At 45.3% G+C, this 16,039-nt stretch overlaps 1 protein-coding gene across 1 annotated transcript; it reads right to left on the bottom strand.

Moving 5' to 3' along the window:
- Positions 1-2,051: 2,051 nt before the first annotated feature.
- On the bottom strand, positions 2,052-15,477 carry CD40LG (CD40 ligand). The gene is made up of 5 exons (XM_032620796.1): positions 15,222-15,477; positions 13,254-13,385; positions 9,198-9,255; positions 7,248-7,310; positions 2,052-4,636 (listed from the first exon to the last, which is right to left on the bottom strand). Exons 1-5 carry the CDS (start codon positions 15,375-15,377, stop codon positions 4,260-4,262), a joined length of 786 nt encoding a protein of 261 aa, XP_032476687.1. The 5' UTR covers positions 15,378-15,477; the 3' UTR covers positions 2,052-4,259.
- Positions 15,478-16,039: the final 562 nt, after the last annotated feature.

The following is a 16,039-nucleotide window of genomic DNA, read 5'->3' as shown; positions in this document are numbered from 1 at the left end:
GGATAAGAGTGAGTGATCAAAAATTATTGGACTTTAAGTGGGGTTACATTAGCATGAAAAATATGACAGATGACTGAGTGGAGCTCCAGGAATGGGGAATGGAAAGCAACTACATATTTAACTGGTTTTCTTGAAAGTTGCTGAATTGCCTCTTGGGGTTACTCAGAGAAGTGCAGTATGGAAGGGGGAAGGTTTTTTTTTAATTTATTTTATTGAAGTATAGTTGATTTACAATGTTGTATTAGTGTCTGGTGTACAGCAGAGTGATTCAGTTATACATACATATACATATTCTTTTTCATATTCTTTTCCATTATGGTGTATCAGGGGAATATAGTTCCCTGTGCTATACGATAGGACCTTGTTGTTTATCTTGGAAGGGGGAAGTTTATAAGCTGATGTCCTCTAGATTGAGAATTAGTGATCATAGTTTTGTTTTTAAACCTTCATAAATATCGTAAAGATGGAACTGCTCAAGCCTACTGAAAAATTTGGCAATCCCCAGCCTCCGATGGTTAATCGTTTTTGACAAGGAAACTATAAGAAAGAGTCTTTGCTGCACACAGGCCTGCTCTAGTGTTCGGTATGTACTCTAATCTTGCCTTTTTTCTTTTCCTTTTTTTATATTTTTTGCTTTCACTTTGCTTCAAATTGGGTGTGGTCTTTGGTCTACGACATGGGCAAGGCCTTTCACGTGTACCTGGACCACCAGGCATTCATTCGCCTTGGTCTCAGAGGTTTCAGTCATTTTAAGATGCCATCCTGTTTACCTATGCCACTGGGTGCAGGCTGGTGTGCTGGGGACCACGTGGAGACGCACCTTAGTGCTCTTTATAGGATAATCTGTTCCAGAGAGCAGAGTCTGCTGGGGGCTTTCTGGGAATGGTCTCACCAAATCCTCATAAACTTTGCAAAGGATGTATTCTTAGCATCCCCACTTTACAGATGAGGACACTGAGGCTCAGAAGAGATGAAATGACTTGTCTGTGGAGCCTAGATGTGCTTCACAGAAAAAAAGGACATAATAAAAATCATGTCCCCTTTTTGTGTCTCCCAGACTGCTTTAAAGGCCTAAGGCAGTGCAAATTCTTGCTTTAACCAACACACAGAATTATTTCATGGACTCCTGGGTTAGAAGCAGCTCCCGGCATCAGAGGAAACACCTCCACCCTGTAAGTGCTGTGAGCCTTAAGTGCCGGGGGGGGGGGCAGCGGGGAGGGGAGGGAGTCACAAGTAGAGAAAATAGCATTCCCGTCTCTCCTAAGGCAGGAAAGCATTTGTAGCCTTGCTTAGAGGAACTGAGAGTTGGAACTTAATGCACTGAGAGGTATCGGCAGAAGAAATAAGTTAATTATTTGGGTCTTTATTCTGAGGTCGTTAAGAAGTAGGGGAGTGGTGACATCAGAACTGTATTTAAGAATTGCTTCCACTGCAGGGGGCACGGGTTCGATCCCTGGTTGGGGAACTATGGTTCCATATGCCGCGTGGTGCAGCCAAAAAGAAAAAGAATTCGCTCTCGCCTCTGGCCGCACATGGAGAATGGATGAGAGGGAACAGGGGTGGAGGCAGAGAGTCTAGGAGGCGGTTGTAATCTTCCAGAAGAGAGATGACAGGAGTTTGGACTAGGATCGTGACAGTGGAGACAGAAGGAAGTAGATCAAGAGGTATTTAAGAAATAAGGTTGATGTGTTGGGCTGGTAGGACTGGACGTGGGAGGGAGGGCAGTGAAGAGTCAAGCCTGGTTTCTGGCTCAGGAAGCAGGGGGGGTGAGGCTGCCCTTCACCGGAATGGGCAACACAGAAAGTGGGTCCCATCATGGCGGGGGGGAGATCAAGTGTTCCATTTGGATGCCTTGGATTTGACTCCTGGGCCCACCATTCGGAAATGCGGGCAGAAGGGGACACACTCTAGGGGGCAGGTCAGGACTAAAGGCATAACGTCAGTAGCACAAAGGGGGTCATTGAACCCACGCACTGGGAGAGACAGCCCCCTGTGAGCAGGTAGGACAGGAGGAGGGGAGGGGGAGGGATGGGCCCTGGAGCTCTTGGGAAGGGCAAGGGTGATGTTAGGAGGAAGCCATCTGAGGGGTTGAAGGCACTTGGCTATGTGAAGCTGAAGCTTAGGAGAAAGTTCTGGGCTGGGGCTGCGGGAACTGGCATGTAGAGGGCAGCAGAAAGCATGGGAGCAGAGGAGCTCGCCTAGAAAATTTGAGTTTCTGCGTCTATAGCATTCCTTCTGATAACAGATATTGTTAGCCATAGCCACATGGTTACTAGAGGTAGAGATGGTCTGGGAGATAATGATTTCCAAAGAAGAAGAAGAAGGGGGCGTGAAGTGCAGGGGCAAGGTTTAAACAGAGGATGTGAGTGTGTAAAGACTATAAAAGGTTTGTCCAGGCTGGACATGAGTTCCCTTCTTATGACCCTCTTGCCTACCCATGTGTGCTCCAAAGCGGGCGCTCAGCTACCCTGAGGGAGGGACATTCATGGCCTGTGTACTGTCTTCTTCCCTCGGGACTGGGCCAAGCCCTCCCATCACCTAGACCGGGTCCTGGCCTACCTGTGAGAACGTCATGAGCAGTGTCTGCTCGCTGCCCCGCTTCCTTCAAGTCTCCCGTGCCGAGGGCAACGCTGAAGAAGGATCTTTGCTCCAGAGGACAAGATCGCACTGTGGACACATCCCCGACTGAGTCCTCGAATCCACAAATGTCACGAGGGCTCAGACCAAAGTTCTCTTGTTGGAGAAAGTATCCATACACAACCCAGCAAGTCTGTCTAGCACGACTTCAGCCTTGTGTTAGAAATTCATGCTCTAAAGCCTTCCAAGTCACTCAGCCAGGAAGGGACTGTGCCATCCAGAGGACCAAAGAGCAGGGCCAGCGGCCGTAGAGCTGCCCCCAGCTCTGCTCACGCCCCTGTCTTATTGCTACAGTCATATTTTTCTGCCTGGACACGTGGTATTAGCCTGAAGAAGGGCCCCCTACCGGTAAGGATGACGAAGCCACTCTGGGCTTCTTACATGAAAAACCCCTCGACTGGAAGTGACAAGACTGAGAGGCCAATGCTTCCCTTCAGTTTGTCCCAGTTCCCTGTCCTCTCACCTAAGGTGGAACCGCCTTGACAGCTATTAAAAAGATAAGCAACTGCTTCTCTTTAAGCTTCGCTTAGCTGTGATTAATCAAGAAAAAACCCAGCCTTTTTTCAATCCTCTGCAACCTTTCCTGAGCAAGTTTTTCACTGGCTCTGCTTTCCTGTCATCCATCAAAGGCTATCGCAGCCTTCCAGGGAGTGTGCTGTCACCAAGATATTTTGTGGTGCCACAAGCTTCAGAACCAAGTTTCTGAAAGTATCACAAGGGTTGGGAACATTCCCTCCAAGTGATCCCCCTCCCCCCTGGCCTGGGGCTTCAGATGCTAAATAACCACAATACTGTTAAGAGATCTTTATTATTCAAAAAATAAATAACAAGATAATCACCAGTTCACTCTGGAAACAATGGGGACTGCAGGTAGATACAATAGATTTCCTTTAAATCCAGTCATTTCTCTGGAAGGAGTGGGAAGCCTCAGAGCTGCCCCCTCTGCCCGCCTACCCCATCGACAGTGGTGGAGATAGGAACAGGGTTGAAATAAGATACTTGATTAGCAACAGCCTGACTGTGTGTGTGTGTGTGTGTGTGTGTGTGTGTGTGTGTGTGTGTAGGAGAGAAAGAAAGGATGCGAATGAGTGTCAGGGTGACTGGCGGGGAGCAGGGTTTTCGGTTCTCCACTGCATTATACTTTCTAGAGTCTGCCCCACCTCCATCGTGGCCGCAGGGACCCAGAATCCACCATAATTGAATGTGAGCTGAGGCTCCGCGTTTCCCTCCGGCATCTTCACTGAGAAGTCAAATACATTCTCCACTGAAGGACACTGCAGGCAAAGAAACAAAACTAAACTTGGCTAATTTTCTGCTGTTTACTCAGAATTCGAGCTGTGTGTAATGGCTTTGTCTTTTCATAGGACTCTCTGGATGTCTGCATCAGTGGGGTTGCTGCTTCAGAATATAAGCTCTTATGGAACAGGGGTTTCCTCCGCCCGGTAATTCACTCATTGCAGCCCTACATGCCTCGGGATGTATAATAAATAGTTCTCCATGAGGAGGATCCTAGGGTTATAAATAGGCAGTCCAACGGGCTGCGGTGGGGCGGTCTTAAGTGCTTTGCTGGATTGTGAAGACCGCCAGCGTCAGCCCAGCCGCAACCTGCCAGCTTACACCGTTCAGAGCTTGAGTAAGCCAAACGACGTGAAGCCAGTCCCGTGGCTCACTTGGCTTGGGTCAGTCACGTTGACAAACACCGAAGCACCCGGTTGTAATTCAAAGACTCCTCCCAAGTGAATGGATTGCTGCCCACACGGTTTGGAGGAACTGTGGGTATTTGCAGCTCTCAGTAAGATTCTCTCCGATCCACCTGGGGACTTTAGGCAGAGGCTGGCTATAAATGGAGCTTGACTCGAAGTTTCCCGATTGGAACAGAAGGTGACTTGGGCGTAGATGTAATAGAATCCTTGTCTTTTCACGGCCAGCTGTTTCCCGTTTTCGAGGGTTACCAAGTTGGTGCTTAGGGTGTAGTATCCTTTGGGGGCCCACTGGAGAACTGTAATGGAGAGGGGAAAAATCCGTGGTCAGTGGAGCATACAGGATTCAGATTCCAACAGACAATATGGTTTCGTGTTGGATACTGGCTTCACATAGGAGTGGAAGTTTGGGTCGTCAGGGATTCTGAAAGACCCATCCAGCCCTCAGTCTATGGAGGAGCCACGGCTGACTTAAGCTTGGGCAAGTCAATCTCCCTGAGCCTCTCAGTTCCTTACCTGTAACACGGGGCTAATATTACAGCCTATTTCAGAGACATGTGAAGATTAAGTAAGAGAGCACAGTGAGTTTCCTTCTCCCCTTGAGAGCTCTTAAAGCCAGTTTGCCCTTGAACTTAAAAGAATGTGAATGACTTAGAAATCCCAGGTCATAAATTACGCCTGCCAAATTACTCAAAGTCCTTGCTAATACTAACTCGTATCTCGCTTTCCTTGAATTTTCCAAAGTCGAAGACTCGCCGATCTCTCTTGCTCAGCCTCAGCACAGAGAAAAGACCCCATTTCTTCCTACCTGATCATGCCCTTGCAAACCCGATCCGCCTCCCACAGCAGGGACTAAAATTAGGCAAGGAAGTATGAAAATAAACCTGTCATTTCACTGTGTGTTTTGATCTCCCATTGTAGTGGGCGCCACCAACTTGAAAGTGCCTGTATTCTTGTGGCTAAGCCGAAGTACCCACCAACAACGTGCCATTTTTCTCGCCTGAGATGTCGACTGGGTTCAAAGTAGTGTGTGCAGCCGATTTCAACTCTCAGCCCCCACAGACAGCTAGACTGCCGGGGGTGGAGGGTGGGGAGAAGTGAAAGTATCGATGCATTTGCTTCCTTGAGCTTTTATTTGAGCTCCTATTTGGTGCTCTTAGGCCTATCGGGGTGCAAGACCCCACCTGTTAAGACTCATCCTTTAGTAATTAGGAAAGGCATCCTGCAAAGCCTGACGTTTCTTGGGCCTCCAGATCACTCTAGAAATGCTTCATTATGATGTTTTCGCTTTTGGACCATCTGATTGAGAAAACATGGGCAGGTTCCCTATCTTTGAGTCCACAAAGTTTATCTTTGTAAGTCCTTACCTAATTTTCATCCTTGCTGTGAGATGTAGGTCAAGTTGGGAGCAGCGTGACCAAGTAGATCTGAGAGGCTTGTGGGGTAAGAAATGTGACTTTCTTCTCACCTGATCCCCTGCAGACCTACTGTGATGCGGACTGTCAACCATGCTAGGACCAACGGTCATCATGGGCCTTCCGGCAGAATATGTGAGCATTGTGAAATCTATGCAAGGCAAGCTATTCTTCTAGGAGATGTCTCTGTTGCTGGCATCCATCCAATCTGGATGAGACTGTATCATGTGGATGACCACCCTGGACATACCAGATATGGTTGTGATATTCTCCCATAAGTGTATTTTATGAGAAAGGGGTACTTGGCAGAATTATTAAATATTGTGGGGTAAGTGTTATTAAAAAGGGCTTTATGTTGCTACTTCGTTTCTATAGCGCTCGAGAGAATAACTTTCTCCTGTATTAGCTGATTTGATGCTCAGAGTCACCCTGTGAAGTGAGACAGGAAACTGCTGCGAAGGTAAAGGGACTTGCCCAAGGTCACCCAGCAAGTGGTAGTCATGGTTCTTAAATCTCAGTGTTCAACAACTTTCTATCCAGTGCTCGTTACTCCTGTACCATGATCCAGGATAACTACGTATGCATTATGCCCACTGAGAAGCCCAAGCCACCTCCAAGATGAGGTCCTATCTCCTTTCCTCTCTCTCTCTGTGTCTCTCTCTATATCTCTGTCTCTCTCTGACGCACATGCACGCACACACACGGGCACACACACACACACACACTGCTTAGAACTCCGTTCCAGAGCGCTGTGTTAAAGTTTTCAAAGACTGCTCTGATGCTCTTGGCCCGCATTTATGTAGATAGGGGATTTTATGCTAGTGTACATGTTTCCATCCATTTATCTGATGTGCCATATTGTCCAACACCAGCTATCGTGAGGTACAGATTTGGGGAAAAAAAGTCTAAGGGCTATAGAATCATGGCAGAACGCATACGGAAGGAAAATCATTGAGAGTTGAAAAGATCACAGTATGTCGTCTGTTGTTGCTTAACTGGAAAATCTAACATCCTGGTACCGATTGATCTTTGCAGAATGATTTTACCTTTAATTTCCCTGAGGTTGACCCCAGTGAAGCTGGGGCTAATCATACAGGGATTGGCAGATGGCAGGAAATACCCCTTGAGGCCCATTTGCATATAGTGAAGAGGGGTTAGGACGAGGGATGCTCCCAGTTAGCAGGTCACTACGTGCCATCTCTTCTGTGTTATCAGAATAATGGTCCCTCCACCCAGTAATTCATCATTTAGAATCAGCCACAGAGCAAGAACCTAATGAGAACATCGGGATTGCTTCCCACCTCCTTTTGTCCCTTCAAGTCCCATCTGTGCATTTGAGCCTACTTTGAAGACAAGGGCAAATGCACGAGGCGTGTCTGGGTAGCTTTGTAAATTGGCCCCCGGAGGAAGACAGGAGCCTAATTGTTAGGCTGCCTTGCTTTAGCCTCCTGGCCTTCCCCCTCGGGTGGCTGATGCTCAGATGCTTTGGACTTACCAGATGCTGTTTTACTGCTGGGCTCACTGATGACATGTGCCGCGATTTGAGGATCCTGATCACCTGAGATGAAACCAAAGACCAACTGTCAGGCCAAAGAAACACAAAACTGGCCACAGAACGATTTGGTCTAGTTCTGTAGCTGGGTCATAGAGACTGTACTTAAATAGGTTATGTGAAAGGAAGGATAAGATGGCCTTGAAATCCCTTGAAACCAGAGGGAAATGTTGGTTCCTAAAATCCGAACAACTGAGTTGGCTATTTACACCGAGCCCATTCTTCCAATCGTCATTCAGTACTCGACTCCGCTTTACATAGACTGACACAGGCTAAAGAAAATGATCTTCATTAAACACATTTTGAATCTTGATTTTAAGAACAACTCCCATCCATCGGTCATCTTAGTGGGCCCAAAGGTCGTGTCTGCACACTTAGCTAGTAAATGCTTATGGTGTCTGATTTGTCAAGCACTGGCCACAGTGTTATATCTACCTCTAATTGTTGCTCATGTAAAAGGTTTGCTCCTTAATTACACGTACTGAATCTCCTACGTGCAGACACGGTGTGGAAGTTGGTTTGTTTTTTTTCCAGTAATGAGCCTGGAGCTGGACACTTTGTAGTGTCCTATGAATAACGAGTCAAGCTGCATGACCTAATGACCAGCTTTGTTAAGTGTATCATTTTCCCAAAGACTGCCAGACAGCACCCACATGAACTGTTTCCTCAAATTTCACAGCAATTAACAGACAACATGTACCACTCAACATATTTTACTGTCATTCTGAAAGCAAAGCCTTCATGGAAATCAGGTGACCCTTTGCATCCAAACAATGGTTAAAGCAAGCTCTTTGCCTCAGAAAACAGTATCTGTATCTCTGTATGTATGTGTGTATTTCTTTGTGTGTATTAAACTTACGCAAGCCAGTACCATCTTTTACACTGACTTTGTGATATAGCAGTTTATCTAACAACACCCATCTACCAACACTCCATTTTCCCCATACTCAGCTGCTCGGGTCACTCCAGGCATTATTGTATTTGGTTGGGGTGCTACATTCTAAAAAGAACAGAGAAAGTTAGTGTGTCCAGTAAAGGACCTAACGAGGACAAGAAAAAGCCTGGAAAGGGTCATAGGAGAAACAGTGGGAGGCACTGAGAAGGTTTACCCTGGAGAAGAAAAGGCTCAGGGGCCATGACTGTTGTTTTCAACATATGGACAGCTGCTGTGTAGAAGAGGAATTATATACTTTGTTTAGTATGGCTCCAAAGAGCAGAACTTGATTCGGGTAGTGGAGATTTTAAGAACAAATTTCAACTCCAGAGGAGAAAAGCCTTCTCTCGAGTATAATCTTATTATTATAATTATTAGGGCTTTTCAAAGATGGCCCAGGCTGCTTTATGAGCTAGAAGGTGTCTAGGCATGTTTGATCAGACAGTCAATGGTCAGTGCTGTTGTGAAGGAGATTCGTGATCCGGGGATGGTGCAGGATTGTTGTGCTCTGACATCAAGAACAGGGCAAAGAACAGCGCTGTCACACTGAATCACTCCTGGGTCTCCGAGGCTCCCCTGGCCGTGTTTCCCCATGAAAAAACTGTTATCGTTGAGTGATGAATGACACCGCTACCAAATGCTGACCGTCTTGTCATCTTATCCTCTGTAGGTGGTACTAGGCTGTATGGTTGCTTTGATTAAGGTGTCGAAAATAATGTGATTTCTTCATACTTGGTATCGTCAGCACTAAAGGAACACAGGCTTCGCTATAAATATGTCCATACAACTCCTTTCTAAATCACAGGCACCAGAGAAGGTATTGATTTGGCAATTGTGTTCCTGTTTTATTTCCAGGTTCCAACAAGTTCCCTGATCCAACACTGGGTTGTTCAGTATGATCGGCCTAAAGCTTGCTTTTAGTTTTTAAGTATTTACAGAAATGGTAAAGAGCAGCCTACCTTTGCGCATTTCAAAGTTTTTTTCTTTCTTCTTCACTTCTTTGCTTTGCATTATACCCTAAAATAAGAATCATGGCAAAAGGTCATTTTGACAGGAACTCTGGCGGGGGCTTTGGAGGGAGGTTTCATTCATTTGGCACCTGCCATTACTCTGTTGCCTGTTTCTGGTGAAGATTATCATATAGACTCAGGTTCTGTCATCAATTCCAGCCTACCTATTAGGAGCCCATGGCTTTGACAGATGAGCTGACAGCCCAGTAAGCCAGGGGTGAACCTGGAAACAGAATCTGGGCTTTATTATCTTCCAGTGCTCTCTCCAGACCAACGACTGCCATCCTGACCCCTCCTATGACCCCAACCTCCCTGGCTTTGACGAGTAAAATAATGCTGAATGGGGAGCAGATTCTACCCTGGGAACTGGTATATAGAATATTATTAACATAAACCGTGGTGTGTATCTATTAGAATAAAACTGGTCTGAAATCTCTTAGGAAATGGAAATAGTAAGTTTGACCTTGGGAAGAAATCCCAGACTGTGAAAATATCCTCAGACTTTTAAAAAATTTTTTGTTGTCCCTGTCAATGGGCTGAAGAGATTCTCTTGTTGCTGGTTGCCTTGTGTGGCCAAACGCAGCACTTCTTAAGGGGTTTCTTCTCATTAGCAACTGCAGGAAGGCTAGAGGCACTTAAAGAAGCTAGCAGACAGTGCCATCTACACAGATTGGAAGGTAATAAAGGCTGCTGTTGCCGTTTTAAAGATTTAAAGATACTGAATAAAAGGCACGGTGGGCTTAACGGGCAGGCATGAGGTCACCCAAGGAATCTGAGGCTGAAGCCGACAGTAGAAACTGAGATCACGTTCCGAGGCTGGGCTTAACGCTGTACTCTGAACACAGATAAGGAAGGCAATAGTATTTTCACATCTTCTGATAATCAAAGTCCTGTGTGCCTTCCAGTTCCTGGAATCAATTTTCTACAGCGCCCTTCCTTTTCGTTCCTCCCCAATAAGGTATTAGTGTTGTTACTGCTGAGGGGTTCCCTGTACGCTCGGCTTGAGTGCCAGATGTGAGGGTGTAAGTCATGGAGCCTAACCGGGAGCCCGCGCCTCAAAACTCTCACGGGGCCCAGAGCTTCAACTTTCCACTTGAGCTGAAGTGTGGCAGTGTGAAAGTGCTGCAACAGGAAAATGTTTGTGAGATAACAAGCAAACAAATGAATATTTCGTGTCTTTTCAAAAGATGGAGTGTGGTGATCGAGGGTGAGATACTTTTAGGCTAGGTGGTTGCATTGGTGTCAGGGCTTGGCCAACATGAAAATGTGAAGTCAGCAAAGTTTGCCCTTTAAGCGCCCGCCCTTGCCTTTCTGTGAACTCTGCCCCAGCCACACTCCCCAGAGCCTTTTTACCCTTCTTGCTTCACTCCCCACCTCAACTGAAAGACTTTTGAAAGTTGACTTTCAGAAAATCTGGAATTAGTTATTTCTCTCTTAGTGGCAACTCCATGTGGCAGGGTTGGATAGCTTGACCTTTAACTCGAAAAGGAGATGCTTTGACCTTATCAAAGACACCTCGGGCATTGGCGAGCAGACAATCATGGAACAGATCGTTCTAGCAGGGAGCTGGGGGGAGGGAGAAAGTTTTAATGTGTAATTATACTATTTAAAATGCCGCCTCCATCTACTCTAACATCAGCCCCAAATCCCATCTTCCACCCAGAGTGACAGCTTGGTGCGACCTGCCTCAGGAAATAATGAGTTCCCCGTCACTAGAGGTGTTCAAACAGAGATTGAGTGACCTCTGGGTAGCGGCTGTGGGGAGAAGAAGCAGCTCTGGGTTGATAATTGGATCTGATGATTTCAGATCAGGAAGACCCCTTCCTGTGATTCAGGCCTTGGGTTGTTCTGGACCAATCAGACTGTGACCCAGAAAGAAAGGCTGCTAACATTAGCTAAGAATATAAATAATCTAGTTTGGGGGTTATTTTGTAGTTGGCCTGTTGGGTTAAAAAAAAAGTCCAAAATATTGTTTTAGAATGAGAAGCTTCGGGGAATGGATATTGGAACGGGGGTCAATCGTTGGAACAGGACTGGGGAGCTGGAGTACTTTGTGTCTGATTGTCGTACGCATCGTTGGTGCAGATGACGTTGACTCGGACTCCACCCCGCAGCACTGGAGGCAAGGGGCTTCCTCTGTTGTACGGAAGGAGCCCTGGCGGACATGCCTGAGAAGGTCTGCCTTTCCAGAGTATGAAACTTGGGAGCTGTCACTTTTTTCATGCAAGCATAAGCAAAGAGGCCAAACTGACTTTCTTCCTTACTTTTGTCCTGGGTAGCTGATTTGGGAAGCTTTACATATCCAACCTGAAATACAGCCGGGAGGAATTGGCAGTACAACTATAAAACTCTCAGTAAGAAAGAGGGAGGGAGGGAAGACACCAACAGCCACTCTCACTGCCTTTGGGGGTAACTGAAGTCTGATCACATAATTACAGGATGTCAGAGCTGGTAGTGCCCTGGCAGATCATCTCAGCCCTCTCATTGGATAGATGAGAAAAATGAGGCCCAGAGAGGTGAAGTCATTTGCCCAAGGTCACACAGCCCAGCACATTAAATATGCTAAGTGGATTATTAAGCGTTGTTCTCAAAGTGGCTTTATTCCCATTTAAATTTGCAACACCTTCCAATACCCTGTAATACTGGCCAGAAGCCTTGAAGAACTAGAGAAACTCAAATCGTTTTCAGGCCCTTCAAGTAAAGAGTTAGGAGTCTTTAAAACCTAGATTAGTATAAAGAACCTAAAAGCCAGCGACAGATTTGAGCTTCATTCTGATCCCCGTAGGTGACCCAGGAATAAGCTTTCAGAGTCCTCACTACTGGATTAAAAATGACACACCGGGGACAGTACAGGAGGACAGGAATAAGCTCAGAAATAAGCTCTCAGGTCCTTCACTCCCAGGTTAATTACACATTATCCACATGTGAGAGCTAACTCCTGTTGGTTTCTCCAGATACCCACCCATCTGGCACAGTGCTGCCCTCAGCCTGGATGCGGCCTCCTAGTCGCAACCCCCAAGTCCCCTGAGGGCCCAAGGTGTCTGACTCAGTGTTCTGAGGGGGAAACAGGCAGAAAGGCTTCTTGCTGTTCTTCTTCTGGAGGAAGAGCTCCTAGACCCCTTGTCTACAGCGATGGAATTAATGTTGTGGGCATGTCCTCAGTAAACGGTCTAGAAACTCCTGCTTTAGGTACCTGTCATAGGCCACTGCGGTTACTTCATGCTGGGCACCAGTCTGTTGGGCTAGAAGGCTTCAGACTTTCTGCCTCAGGTCTTGATTGGCCCTAGAGGGAACTGACTCCATGAGCAGGTGGTGTGATACAGGGTCTGGTTCGAGTGGTACTGAGACGGTCCATCGCCAATTGCCCACACCTCTCCTCACAGTAAAAGGAAAAGATTTCACTTACATGGCACCTGAAATCCCATCATGAGAGAAGCGTTCCTTCATATGTTAGAGTCTATCAGTGTTCAGAAGTCCCCACCGCCCCCAGTAAAGGCAAACCCTTAACCTGTGGCCTGACAACGCTGCAGTGGCCAATGGTTATTGCTTCTCTAGGAAATGGGGATCAGACCCTGGGTCCACAGTGGGGAGGCATCAAGGTTTGGATGGAAAGATAAGAAAATGCAGAAAACAACCTTGGTAGACTTCACCCTTTTCCCTGAGGCATCTGCATGTCTGGGCTCATGTGCGTGTGTGAATGTGCCCATGAGAGTGTGTATCTTCCCCAGAGAGAGTCTCTTTTGTTCTTCTTAAGGGCATTCCTTTCAACGAGCACACTTCCAACTTTCCTTTCCCTTTTAACCGTAGGATTTTGGCTTCATTTTTGCTTTTTTGATACACATACCCATATATACATGTATGTACATATGTATGGCGATATGTATCTATAGTATATATTTAACACATGTTTAAATTTTACATGGTCAAGTTTTAGTGTCCCAACCTAGCAGGTTTTCTCAACCAAAACTTTTCAATGACACTTTTCCCAACAACTGAGGTCCTTACCGTGACCAGGTCTTCAAACCGGCTTCGAATTTCCTCACAGTTCAGTAATGATAAGGACCCCTCTCCTTTGCTGCATCGCTGTATCGTTTTCATGAACACAAAATCTTCATGAAGATTCCTTTCATCTTCTATCTATTTATGAAATAACAGGGACATGAGACATTGTACTTCTGTCTGCCTCTACAATCACTTCATGGCCTCAACGACATGAGGAGGACTTTGCAGATATAAATGGGGCATAATAACAAGTTAGTATACTGGATTGCTGATATCTGGTATTAGCAGTTTAAAAAATCTACAAAAGCCAGCAAAGAAAATGTCATGTGGTCTGCAACGCTAGGTAGAAATCACAGCTATTCTAATGAAATTTCATCACAAAGGGTACTTTTTCCCATGTATTGTAGCAGCAACATTCTCTAATGGTCATATTTCCCATTGCTTCAGTAATGATTGGTCATTATAAACACAGTCTATAAAATAGTTTTCTGCTGAGCTAATTTGCCCACTTAGTTTTAGTGTTTGTGTTGCAGTGCTTTGGTGAAGGTAATTTGCAATGTGTATCAATGACTTGAGTTCTAATTACATCTCTCTCTTTTTAAGTTTAGTATTTGCAGAAAACATTTTCATTTTTAAAGAAATCATCTTTCATTCCCAAAGGTAATGAGATATTTTATTTTCCGATGTCTTAGAATAAGTAAATATATGGAATTCACTTGTTTAATCAACTAATTCTGTGCCATTTTCTTATATTCAGATTACATTTTTAGATTCAAAACAAGATCCAGCTAGCCGGTGGCTTTCACTGTCATTAAGAGAACACCCAAGTGCCAGGGTAAATTTGAATCTACCCAGGTCAGTATTTCCCCTATAGAGGCTAGGCTTATGTCCAGGCATTTGATTGGCAGAGCCCAGCAGACCAAACACAAACAAACAAACAAGCAGACCCAGAGCCGTGCTCTTTTCTCAGCAGTGAACCCTAAAATTTGGGTAACCCAAGAATTGCCTCCATTGTTCCAGCTCCACCTTATCCCGATAGAAAACCTCCTGGTCCTAATTCAAGATTGGCATCCCGATAACGGCCACTCGCACATCCCTGAGAAAACGCAGTCTCCAGATGCTGTGCATCCGCAATTCCCACATCTAGACTTTTAGGAACAGCCAAATAATGGACCAAATTTCTCCTTTTCATCTTTGATTGGTATTTTTTCAACACAGCCAATAATGCTTATGAGTGGAGGTGGGTAAACGCATGGAAACAGGATAACTCCTAATGGTTATTTTTCTTAAGAATGCAGAACAACCTGCTAACTTCCTCCACTCTTTTGTTCTGTATGTCCAACTGTTTAAGAACGTAAAACATCTCAGAGGGAAACTGAGCAGCTTGCAACTACAATCAGCATTTGAAGAATTATACAGGGAACGCCACTTTCAGGGACTTACCCATGTCTATGCTAACCTGAAACTATGCATTTTCAGCTCAGATGGATGCTCTCCTTGTCTAGTTGGAGGCTTAGAAGAAAAACAGTTGTCTCCATCAGAAAAAAAATAGTTTACTTTTTAAGCAAAACCTTAGCAAATCATTACAGCTCATGTCTACGTAGTGCTTATTTTGTGCCCGGCTCTGGTCTTAGCTTGAATTTAATCTATGAGGTGGGTACCATTAACATCCCCATTTCTCAAATGTGGAAACTGAGGCATAGAAATGGCAAATAACTTGCCTGGGATCACAGAACTAGTAGGGGACTGAGTCAATATTTGAACCCAGCAGTCTGACTCCAGAGCCAAGGTTCTTGACCAGAGAAAAGAGTAGGACATCTCACTAACTAGACCACAACCACTACGCCACAAGACCACTTATCTATTTGGGCTCTTACCATTGTCCATCATTTGGGTAGAACTAAAACCAACCAACCCACACATCTATAAGAACCCCAAATTTAGTTAATAAAGGCCTACGGTTCATCTTACCTTGTCCAATCTTCTGTGAAGATACACAGCAAAAAGCGCTGACCCAATCATCTGGGTGATAAGAAAAACAGTCAGTAAATACATAAAAATTTTCATACTGACGGGTGGTCCAGTGGCCACAGAGCGGGGAGAAGGTTGGCTGTACGTTTCGATCATGCTGCGTTCGAGTTGAAATGATGTCTTCTGACCGAGAAGGTGGCAGAGGCAGCATGAGAAGACTGTCAAAGTGGCCACCTTACTCAGGATTAGTTAAGAGCGCACAATCGTCGCAGCCCACACTTCCTGGAAAATGTGCTTCGCAGTCTTCTCTCCCAGCAAAAAAAGTTACGTAAAGGTTTTTTTTTTTCTTTTTTTTTTACCTACCCATATCATTCACTTCCAGGCTTTCCCTTTCGTTAGTAAAGAAGAAACAAGTTTCTTCTTCCATACATTCATTCTTGCCTTGAAATGTCATAGACTTCTTAACAGACAATGGCAGTACTTTCCTATCGCTGTCTAACGTTTGGGGTTCACCAGTTTCAAGGAAAGAGCCAAATGAATCCACCAGCAATAGAATTATTTCAATTTCAATCTTACTAATATAAATCGGGAACCTGGTAGCTGGGGAAAGAAAGAAACATCAACAAAAGCTTGGATTGATTTTGCGACTGGCTTCCCACTGGCTAACTGCTTGTTAACATTTCTTTCATCTTTGAACCCAACGAAGTCCCGGCGGCTTTTCGAGGCAAGTCTACATGGCATAAAGCAAAAAGGAGTGCTGACAATTAGTAAAGAAAATTTAGCTGGAAAGATAATTCAAGAAAAATACCCTTTTCCAA

Source organism: Phocoena sinus, chromosome X (assembly GCF_008692025.1).
Source record: "Phocoena sinus isolate mPhoSin1 chromosome X, mPhoSin1.pri, whole genome shotgun sequence".
NCBI classification, from domain to species: domain Eukaryota; kingdom Metazoa; phylum Chordata; class Mammalia; order Artiodactyla; family Phocoenidae; genus Phocoena; species Phocoena sinus.
Note: the sequence above shows the minus strand (reverse complement) of the source record. Positions and strands in the feature narration are given on the sequence as shown.

Coding starts and splice junctions, on each gene's coding strand:
- CD40LG (XM_032620796.1), bottom strand. CDS start 15,377: ATGATCGAAACGTACAGCCAACCTTCTCCCCGCTCTGTGGCCACTGGA. Junction 13,386..15,221: donor TTCACAGAAGATTGGACAAG/GTAAGATGAACC, acceptor TTTCATAAATAG/ATAGAAGATGAAAGGAATCT. Junction 7,311..9,197: donor AAACTTTGAAATGCGCAAAG/GTAGGCTGCTCT, acceptor GTTTCATCTCAG/GTGATCAGGATCCTCAAATC.